This window comes from Diabrotica virgifera, chromosome 4 (assembly GCF_917563875.1).
Source record: "Diabrotica virgifera virgifera chromosome 4, PGI_DIABVI_V3a".
Taxonomy (NCBI): domain Eukaryota; kingdom Metazoa; phylum Arthropoda; class Insecta; order Coleoptera; family Chrysomelidae; genus Diabrotica; species Diabrotica virgifera.
The window spans coordinates 233,017,468-233,029,409 of NC_065446.1; the positions used below are offsets into that span (position 1 = coordinate 233,017,468).

General features: G+C 33.5%; 1 protein-coding gene across 2 annotated transcripts in view; it reads left to right on the plus strand.

Moving 5' to 3' along the window:
- The window catches only part of LOC114327529 (aftiphilin), a 48,905-nt gene that overhangs the window by 18,850 nt on the left and 18,113 nt on the right, over window positions 1-11,942 (plus strand). For both annotated transcript variants that reach the window (XM_028276198.2, XM_028276199.2), the window contains exon 5: window positions 8,899-9,895. In XM_028276198.2, the coding sequence (XP_028131999.1) occupies window positions 8,899-9,895 (997 nt within the window). The remainder of the gene's footprint in view (window positions 1-8,898; window positions 9,896-11,942) is intronic.

Below are 11,942 nucleotides of genomic sequence, written 5' to 3' on the forward strand. Positions count from 1 at the left end.
GATTTGAGTACTCGTCGAAAAAAATATACATTCAATTTCCCATAACTCACTGTGAAATAACATTAGTTTAGTTCTTTAAATGGGGAGTGTATTAAATTTTTTATTATCTTTAGTTTTGGTAATAATAGCTTTTTTACAAAAGCTTATAGTTTTTGATTAATACGTGAAAAACAACTTTAAAACATGACTTTTTTTAAGAAAAAATAAAATCTTTGATATTTAATAACTCAAAAAGTATTAATTTATGTTAATAACTTTATATAACAAATTTTGCTTAGAAGTTGCCCCTCTATCGATTTCTGGTATTATTTTTAACAAAAAAATTTCACCCCCGAGAAGGGGTGGCATCCACCCCCAGGGTAAAAGCACAAGTTGGCATTATGTCACCTTTGTTCCTTGAAGTATCTTCTAACTACTCACCAATTTTCATGAAAATCGATGAAGGTTCAACAAAATCGGAGGTGAAAACCTTCAGTGACTCCACTAATCAGAGGGGCTACATGATCACCTCCGAATCGAAACGAAACCAATCTGTCTATTTAAGCCGAATTACAAATACTCTGGGCTAATTAGCAAAATACAAGGAAAAGTTATTTACCAGCAATTTTATTGCTGGAATCGAATCTTATGATTGTATATACGCTATGAGGTCGCAGGTAGAGGGGATAATTAAAAATTCGCGAGCGCCAGTAGTGTCTGTAAGCTTTTACTGGAAATTTGACATAAATGTCAAAGTGATTAATTTAAAACATTGAAATTAAAAACATTAATAGGAAATAATATTAGTTGGTCAAAGCTGTGGTGTATATTTTTACCTTAAATATACTTACGTTTTAAATACGGAATTTAAGTTTTTTTAATATTTTGTAATATGTAATTATAAATTAATCTAAGCGCCATCTACATGATCATTGTGAAAGTATCCGAAGTAAGAAATTAATATTTCATTAATAGAACGTTAAAATGATTAGCAAAATCTTTAAAAAATCGATTACAATTTAATTACTTTTTTGCGTTGTAAATATTAAGCGATAACAATTAAATAATAAATTTAAAAATTACCGGTGAAAGTTGCATTAATAATCCGCTAGGAGCGACACCAGCGAAGCTCAGAGCGTATACAGTCGGAAAAATGAAAGAATGCCCATGAACGATCACATCAATCACTTATTTTGTATTTGCTGTCTTTTTCTATAACAAACGTTTGTTATTTATAGAAAAAGACAGCAAATACAAAATAAGTGATTGATGTGATCGTTCATGGGTATTCTTTCATTTTTCAGACTGTATTAATAATATAGGTATGCAAAGTCCGCAGATAGTGTGCTACTTTTTTATAAACAAAATGGCGCCCGAAAATCGTGTTTTTTTCAGTTTTTGCTCTATAACTTTAAAGATTTTAACTTTACACCAAAAACACCCAAATAAAAATTCACCGTAATTAAATTCTGCATAGAGACGTGTTTTTCCCGATTTCCTTTGGCGAAAATTTTCCCCGGAAAATGAGGGTTTTTCTACCAAACTATTTAACTTTCAACTAAAATTTTAGATAAGTAATTGTTTATCAATAATTAAATAACTTGGTAATATAAAAGCCCTTTTCGTATAGATTATAATTCCAGAAGCCGATGGAAATTGAATGAACAGTTTAGCAACAATTGAATTGTTAATTAAAAATTTACGGTCGCTATAATAACCACAATAATTATGATACATAAAAATAACTATGATTTTTGTATAAAAAGACACTGTACCTATCTAATGTACTTTACAGAATTGAAATTGGACTATTTAAGCGGCCTCAGGAATATTTTAAAATTATAAACAATTTTTTGGCTTATAAACAAATAGAATATCTCGGGAAATATTAAATTAAATCATGAAAACGGTATTAGAAAAAAAGCGACAGGACGCTTCTTTTAAAAGAAAAAACGTTTAATTGTGATGAGTGGTTCCTGAGATACAACCGGTCAAAGTTGACCGGTATTTACGGCAAAGATATAAAGAATAGGATCATAATGTTCGAACCATCACCTTTTTATTTTTGTCCTCGTTCTCCACACAAATTTTCATATCTTTAAAGTACTCATAACATATATTATTATAATAAAAACTATCGATATTACGAGGGAAAATTGCCAAAAATAGCAAAATTCCAATCAAAAATTAGGTTGGAGAAAATGTAATCTCAAAGTTCAAAATCGGTATACGTTAAAAAAATGCATTTTCTCGGCTTCCCATGGAGCAATTTTCTTCATTCTTTTTTTGTTCCCACATAACTCGAGTAGAGCCATCTAACTAACGCATTATTAAATGTCAAACTTGCTTTTGTTTTGTTATAATAGATTAATTTATTTATAAGAAAAGAAAACTACATATTTTTTCCAGTTGTAGACTTTTTTAGATAAACTTAGTACAAGTGTACCTTTTTTCGTTAAAAATACAAATATTCTCATTTGAAAGTTGTATAATTATTTAAACAATCTTTATTTAAACAAATTAAAAATTTTTGTTATAATAAATAAATTAATTTATTATAACATAACAAAAGCAACTTTGACATTTAATAATGAGTTAGTTAGATGGCTCTACTCGAGTTACATGGGAACAAAAAAATAATGAAGAAAATTGCTCCATGCGAAGCCGAGAAAATGAATTTTTTTAACGTATACCGATTTTGAACTTTGAGATTACATTTCCTCCAACCTAATTTTTGATTTTAATTTTGCTATTTTTGATAATTTTCACTCGCAATATCAGTGGCGTCGGAAGGTAAATTTTGATGGGTGGGCTCAGATAAAACATGTTAAAATAGTATGAAACGAACAAAAATGCTTTATTTGCATATAAAATTTTTACATATAAGTCTACACTCGACCAAAAACACGTTTTCTTTCGTCATTTCTGGAAACGAATTCACGCATTATGTCCTGTAGTTTGAGTTGGCCTGCCAAGTTGTCATGTACATGTAAAAGCATCACATGATTAAGACGTTTTTGGGTCATAGTACTGCGAAGGTACGTCTTCAAACGTCGCAAAGCGCTGAACGAACGTTCCGCTGAAGCAGCTGATGCCGGAACAGTCAACACGATAATTAGCAGTTGAAGGACTTGCTGAAGCATCGATTTGACAGTTTTAGATTCTTTGGAAAGGAATTCAGCTAAATCTTGACAACATTCTGGGCGTTGGTCCAATTGAAGACTTGACAACATCTTCAGCTCTGTTCTGAGAAGATCTGCATCGAAGTCGTCTGAGAAAGGTTTCAATAACTCTTGGATATCATCCAAGCTCGGAATGTCTTTTCCATGAAGAGCATCTAGAAGTAGATTTTCAAGTCGGATGAGGGTCTTCAGTCCTTCTTGATCGAAACGGTCTTTCAATTCGGTGATCATCAAATCAAGAACTTCGAAATAATTTTTTCTGAAAGTTGTTACAGCGTCGAGTTCTGTGGATGGGACGGCATTTGTCGTGTGTTCCAATCTTTTGGGTACTTTTCTTGCTCTGGTGGTAGTTGGGGAATTCAAACCAAGTGCTGTTCCTTCGTCTGTTGTGGCTTTATGAATCTTCTGAAACGCGCTTGATGTTCTCATGGCCTCCAGTTGCGAAATTAACATTTGTACTGATCGAAGCACACCAGCTGCTGTTTGTTTTGGAGATTGCAGCGCTCTAGCAAGGGTTTCGCACGGACCGAATATTTCGATTGTTGCATTCAAGTAGAACAAAGTTTCGAACTTAAATAATTTTTTGAGCCATCCACGTACTGTCACTTTTCTTTCGGGTGATATTGCACCTGGTTCATCAATGATCTTCTGTAACGTTTCTCGGACCCTAGGGTATTCTTTTTTGTACCTTACAAGAGCTCTAACACGAACGCACCAGCGAGTAGGACACATTGCAATTAAATTATGCAATTTTTCTTTAACCTCATCTTCTGTTGCATGTACTACAGCGTTTTCGTAGACTTTTCTTCTCTTAGAAGATTCCAAAATAGCATTAGATGAATCCTTAACTATGCAAAGAATGTCACAGATTTTATCATTTTCTTTGGCAACTTCCTGCCAGTGCGAGATCAAGAGAATGATTTGAGCAATGTACATGTATTGACTTTGGTTGCTCATCGTGCAGAATCTTTTTAACCCCTTTGTTATTTCCCGACATATTACGCGCTCCGTCGAAACATTCCCCACATAGCATTGAAAGGGGTAAAGTGAGTCGTAGCAGAATATCTTTTATTGCTGCAGCAAGTGTAGAGCCTCGGGAGTCTTCTGGGTTGTAAAGTCCAACAAACACTTCATTTATAGTGAGTAGGTCTGGATGAACGAAACGTATACACAATGAAAATTGCTCTTTTCCAGAACAGTCAGTTGTACCGTCAGCGATAATAGAAAAGCGTGGTGATACTTTCATTTCCTCAACAAGTCTTCTCAAAAGTATGTGTGCCATTATCTGCAAAATTTCATTCTGAATATCGGCACTGAAATAATTGTCCCGTTTTTTTAACCATGGAACAAGTTCTGGAATATCCAAAGATCTCTCCTCTAGTAGGAGTCGCAAATTCCCACCTTGCATGTTGTGACCTCTTAAAGCGTTGCCTGAACGAGCCAAATAGCGTATCGAACTGATTATTGCCGTCAAACAAATCCTTGCGATTTTTTGTTGTTGTGCACATTGATCGTGAAGCTGAGATTCTACAGTATTGCCAGTTTCTCTCTGGCGTATAAGGTATTTGCATTTTTGATGAAAAGAACTTTTCTGATGAGTGTTAAATCTTACAAGTGCATCTTTCCAATTCCGGAAACCAACGTTCAAAAATGCCATTTCGGCATCAGAATACCATAAAGAGTCTGTTTTGCTGACAAAATGACAAGCTTTAATGCAGTCGTAGCATAAAAGGTGATCCTGTTCAACGTCATAATGTAGCCAATCAAAACTTGTGAACCACTTGTGCTGTACACTTCGATTACGACTCGGTCCAGTTTGTTGTTTCGGGAATACGAATTGAGTGTTGGGGTGATATTTCAAAAGAATAGATGGAATCTGAGGAATTTCATAGTTATGACCATGGCGGGTATTTTGGAAAGTAGGATGGCCATGTCTTGGTTCTACGGCTGCAGAATCATAAACATCACTATCATGAATGTGTTCTCCTTGCTGCAAAGGTGGGTCTGCTGCGGTGATGCTAACATTTCTTTCTTCACGATTAGAAGTGCGTTTAAAGAAATCTTTGATAGTTTTTTGCTGTGCCAGTGCCATGATGTCGCAGGATGACTGATGACTCAAACTGTCCTCACTCTGAAACAGCCAAAAAGAAATTTTTTTTAATTTTAAACTCACATATTAACATTTCTACAATATGTAACTTTCATTAAAAACATATATGAAACTTAGGAATATTGCCGAAAAAATATACTCGTTGAATCTAAAAAAGCTTTGAAAATGTAATCAAAACTTATCAACAAATTAATGCTCAAAAATCCCGAGTCTCAGATTTTCTAACAAAACCATTATATTAACAAAGTAAATTTATACATCACTATACGCAGAAGAATGAATTTCGATAATTGACAATAAACGATCGTGACTCATTTCATTTTATAATTTTAACAAAACCCAAGTAATAATACAGAGCTATTCAAAATTTTTTTTTCGAAGTCTTGAAATACGTATTTTATATTTCGATAGAAACAAGCGGAATATGTGGAAAGAAATATTTTCGATGTAACTACATATATTCATAAATTTTGAAATCACGTTCAATTCACAAAGTCATTGCAATAATATTTGATTATAAAGAATTCTTTTCTGGCCATATTCTGTTGAAACATGTACGAAAACTCAAAAACCGTCAAAATATTATTATAGTTTCTTTCTTATTTTTTCAAAAAAAAAGTTTCAAGAAATAATATTTTACATTTAAAAAAATATGAATGTTATATTTTGGTCAAAACAAATAAAATATGTGGAAAAAAATGTTTTCGATAAAACTGTATATGCTCATAAATTTTGAAATCACGTTCAATTCACAAAGTCATTGCAATAATATTTGATTATAAAGAATTCTTTTCTGGCCATATTCTGTTGAAACATGTACGAAAACTCAAAAACCGTCAAAATATTATTATAGTTTCTTTCTTATTTTAAAAAAAAAAGTTTCAAAAAAAAATATTTTACATTTAAAAAAATATGAATGTTATATTTTGGTCAAAACAAATAAAATATGTGGAAAAAAATGTTTTCGATAAAACTGTATATGCTCATAAATTTTGAATGTACGTTCAATCAACAAAGTCATTGCAATAATCTTTGTTCATTTTAAATTGTACGAAAAATCAAATATTGTCAACTTAAATTTAAAATTTTAATCGTCAAACATTTTTCTTTGAAACAGTTTAAATTATATGGAAAAATATTTTATTAACAAAAACATATGGTTGTTATATTTCAATACAAACAAAGTAAATATGTGGAAAATGAATATAAAAATGAATATGTAGAAGCAAAATTTTTATAAAAAAAATTCTCGATATAACTGCATATATTTACATTACGTAAATTTACATGAATTACGAATAATTCGTAATTTACGATAGATCTGACGTAACAATATAATAACTATCTCATTCTTACCTTTGAAGTTGAACTAGCGACGATCTCCATCAAGGAAAAGATTTTACTGAAAACACTCTCTCTTCAGGTTGCTTGGCAATCACTTAATCGACAGTTTATTTATAGGTTATATGATGTGCATATATAGCCACAGAGGACTCAGGGATACTCTTCCCCTCTTTGCCGCCGCTGCCCCTCGTCTATGGTTCGAACGTTCCCGACAGAGACGAAGCAATGCGATGTGCGTCGAAGAGAAACTGTTGATGAGGGGCAGCAAGAGAGAGAGAAGGGAGAGTATCCCTGAGTCACGCACACACAGTGAGTGAAACATGAGCGCGCGAAACTGTTTGAAATATGAATGTTGAAATGAAGAGTGATATCAGCTTTATGATATCATCTTAACTGATATCAAATATTCTATAGAAAATGTAATGTAAAAAGAAAAATCTCATGCATTTTAATGGGTGGGCTGCGCCCACCCATCAAAATCCATGGGTGGGCGCAAGCCCACACTGTTCCGACGCCACTGCGCAATATCGATAGTTTTTATTATAATAATATATGTTATGGGCTATGGGTATTTTAAAGATATGAATATCGGTGTGGAGAAAGAGGACAAAAATAAAAAGGGGATGTTTCGAAAATAATGATCCTATTGTTTATATCTTGGCCGTAAATGCCGGTCAACTTTGGCCGGTTGTGTCTGAAGACCACTCATCACAATTAAACGTTTTTTCTTTTAAAAGAAGCGTCCTGCCACGTTCTTTCCAGTACCGTTTTCACAATTTATTTTAATTTAATAGGTGCCGAGATATTCTCTTTGTTTATAAGCCAAAAAATTGTTTATAATTTTAAAATATTCCTGAGGTCGCTTAAATAGTCCAATTTTAATTCTGTAAAGTACATTAGATAGGTACAGTGTCTTTTTATACAGAAATTAGTATGTATCGTAATTATTGTGGTTATTATAGCGACCGTAAATTTTTAATTAACAATTCCATTGTTGCTAAACTGTTCATTCAATTACCATCGGCTTCTGTAATTATAATCTATACGAAAAGGGTTTTTATATTACCAAGTTATTTAATTATTGGTAAACAATTACTTATCTAAAGTTTAGTTGAAAATTAAAGATTTTGTTGGAAAAACACGCATTTTCCGGGGAAAATTTTCGTCGAAGTAAATCGGAAAAAACACGTCTCTATGCAGAATTTAATTACGGTGATTTTTTTATTTTGGTGCTTTTGGTGTAAACTTAAAATCTTTGGAGTTATAGAGCAAAAATTGAAAAAACCACGATTTTCGGGCGCCATTTTGTTTATAAAAAAAGTAGCACACTATCTGCGGACTTTGCATACCTATATTATTAATATATAGAATCATAAGATTCGATTCCCAGTAAATAACTTTTCCCAAAAATTGCCTATTCTCCGATAATCTGCCCAGACTAAAAATAATTCGTGGATCGGACGCTGCAGCGACATCTATTAAAAGAAATGAGAAATCCCAGATCCGTAAATCGGGTTTCCTGGTTCTCCTTTGACAGTAGAACTTACTTTTGTGAACAAATGATGGTAATGTTCGATAATAATATGATCCAATTAGAACATGTTTTATTTTCTGATAAGTGTACATTTACAATTCACGAGCATGCTAATCGTCAGGATAAGAGAAAAACATACACAATATCCTGAAGGGTCGTTGTAGGTCCTTTTTTCATTGATGGCAATTTGAGTGGCGATAATTATTTTGTACTTCTTCAAATAATGCCAGACGAACTTTGAGAAACATATGTCCTGATCCAGAAAACCCACAAGTTCCAACGAATATGATATACTTGTAGCGAGATGAAGTACCATTCCATTACCAAATCGGTTCAGCGGTGCCTCAACTGAATGTTGTTGGAATAACCAGGAATAATAAGTTGTAATGGCCAGCACGATCTCCGGATCTGACGCCATTAGACTTATTCTCATGGAGCTGTGTCAAAAATATTGTATATAAAACTAAACCGTTCACTTTGTTATGGACATGCAGATAAGAACCCTAAGGTGTTCTTTACTTAATTTTATCGTTAAGATGTCCGACTAAAAACACTATCAAATATACTTATAATACAGCTACTTCTTAATGAAGAAACTCAGATGCAAAGCGTGCACTAAAATCGACCTTTTAAATCATCCTTTTAAAACAAAAGTTTTACTTTTAGATGAATGTCAAGGGTATTATTTAGTCACAACATCATATCAATATTTATAACATTAGACTCTTACATACTTTTATATATTATAGATTCATCTAATGAACCACCCACTCAACCTGTGAAACCGAAAGCCGCCAAATCCATCTCACCAAGCGTGGAGTTTGAAGAGTTCACCTCATTCCAGTCTTCAAAATCGTCGGAACAACCTCAGATTCCCTCTTGGCCTAGTGTACCCTTAAGAGAAACATACATATCTGATGTTACACAATCCCATATCGATGTAGACGTATGCCTACAACCTACCATAGTAACTCCCGAATTGCCTAGAAAAGGAATCTCTGAAGACTACTCAGTGTTTAATGAAACAAACCTAGCAGTTAAAGATATTGTTGAAAAGCATGTCGATGATGTAGAATTTGATGATTTTCAGAGTTTTCCCGATAACGTTGAACATAGTAGTAATAAAATAGATGCAGATCAAGTTCCTGAAAAAAAATTGTCTGGCGACAGCATTCATGACAAAAGCATTTTACAATTAACACCTATATCAACAGGCAGTAAAACCAACGATGAGACGATAACACAGTTTGATGCATTTGTCGATAAAAATACTTTCGATAATACAGTAGAGTTTTCAAAACCATCAATTCCAGAAATCACGAATATTTTTCCAGAAATGCCAAGTAATCCTGTACAAGAGCCTGTAAAAACACTTGAGTTACAACCAAAAACTTCAGGCGATAACAATGAAGGTGACGACGATTTTACAGAGTTCCATTCATCAGTACCTTTACCCCAGCTGCAAGCTACACCAATGCCAACCATCTTGGAGCCTTTGAAGCCTGTGCCGGTCTACTCGAATGCTCCTTCATCTCAGATTAACTGGCCGGATCCAGGTGTTACCGATGATGAAATCAGGAGGTTTGAAGAAGTTTTTTCGGTTCCACTAAACCAGGTAAACGAAGAGAAGCTTAGTTTCGAAAATAAACAAGAGAAACCGAAGAAAGACAAACCGAGCGAAGTGAAAGTTAATAATAATTTTAGTACGGTTCACACAAAGAAGCCTGAAATAAAAGAAAATGCAAGGTAATTTATATTATATATTTAAACTTTTTTTCTTCAGTGTGAAATATATTTCTCTCTTACTAATAGATTAATTTCTAACAAACGAGCGAACTAACTCGTCCTTTGATAACGCTGTTGGGAGTGAATATACAGGGTGTTTGGTAAAGAATGGGGCATAGCTTAACCTTAGATTCCTGAGGTTAAAATAGGTCGGTTTAAGCTAACTTACCTTAGTGCGAAAGTTGATAATAACCGAAATACAGGGTGTCAAAGTTAAACTTTTTTTTTATTTATTCTTGAATATGTCCTAACAGGCATAGGATAATAACACGAAATTTGGTAAGCGGGGGTTTTTTGGGACAAAAAATCTAAATTCGCCACCAAAAATTATGTATTACGCAGAGGGCGCCACATACGCCTTTCAGCGCTCATTTAATATGTTCAATTTTTTTATTACCCACTCTACATACTTTTTGACTCAAAACTTTTATTCTCTTAATATTTTTACTTAAAAAAAGTATACCACATTCATCTCGCTAAACTTAACCGGTTTCTAGATAAACGCATTTTAAATCTGCGAGGCAACATAATTTTTTGCACAATATCATTGTAGTTACACCCGAAAAATAACTTAAAGCCATAAAAATTTCCAAAAATGTATCGCAAATTTCTTCAAATGGAATTTGCGATGCAATGACATAAATATGAGAACTGGCACAATTATTATGGTTTTAAGTTATTTTTCGGGTATAACTACAATGATATTATGCAAAAAATTATGTTGTATCGCAGACTTAAAATGCGTTTATCTCGAAAACAGTTGAGTTTAGCGAGATGAATGTAGTATATCTTTTTTAAGTAAAAATATTAAAAAAATAAAAGTTTTGATTCAAAAAGTATGTAGAGTGGGGGATAAAAAATATTGAACGTATTAAATGAGTGCTGAAATACGTATGTGGTGGCCTCTGGGTAATACATCATTTTTGGTAGCGAATTTAGATTTTTCGTCCCAAAAAACCCCCGCTTACCAAATTTCGTGTTGTTATCCCATACCTGTCAGGAAATATTCAAGAATAAATAAAATAAAAGTTTAACTTAGACACCCTGTATTTCGGTTATTATTAACTTTTGTACTAAGATAAGTTAGCTTAAATCGACCTATTTTAAGCTCAGGAATCTAAGGTTAAGCTATGGCCCATTCTTTACCAAACACCTTGTATAGAGCCCCACGTTGGGCACCATAATGTGCAGTGTATTATCCACGTTACATAGCCTCTTAGTACGAATTAGCTGTTTCATTTTTATTAAATTACATGTTCGAGTGGTACTTATCTTAATGGGAATTAATCAATAGAATTCTAGTTTTAAATGGGAGAACTTTGAACTAGCTAGTGGACTCAATTTTTACCGTGCGGTGTTGCTCTCGATTAGTTCATGATAGATAAGCGATACGTTTCAGCACTATTGTGCTGAGAATTGCATCTTTGATCATCTCTACGACCCATGGGTTGGTAATAGGCCCGAAAAGGTTTATCTGTTTAATTCTGATATCACCTGGACTACCAACAGCCGTTTCGGATGGCTGTTTGCATCCTTCAAATAAACTGTGTGCTAAACGGGGTGACCAGAAATTTTTTCTTTTCATTAAAAATTCTTGTTCTATTTTCTGTTGTTTTCTATCCTTAGATATTAATTTACAAATATTTGGTCAGATGTTACCTTTTATACCTGCCTGCTGTTCTGTTTTATGTCGAGGTCGTTTAATAGTTTCATCCAGTTTGCTTTTCTGACCTTTGCCAAGCACCTCACAAGGACTTGTCCAGCTTAGATGGTTTCATCAGAGAACGAGTCATAATTAAGTCCTGATTGAACTGAGTGCGACACCTTTAAGGCATACACTTCCGTGACACTTTCTCTTCACGATGTTGGTAAATCCGTCATAGTTTCATGGGTCAGCTTGCAGCTCTCTCGCCATTCTGTCTAAGTCGTCAGTAAATTGGTCCCACTTCATCCTTTTTAAATTATACCATAAACAGTTTATATACTTAAAATGAGCATAATTTTTGGC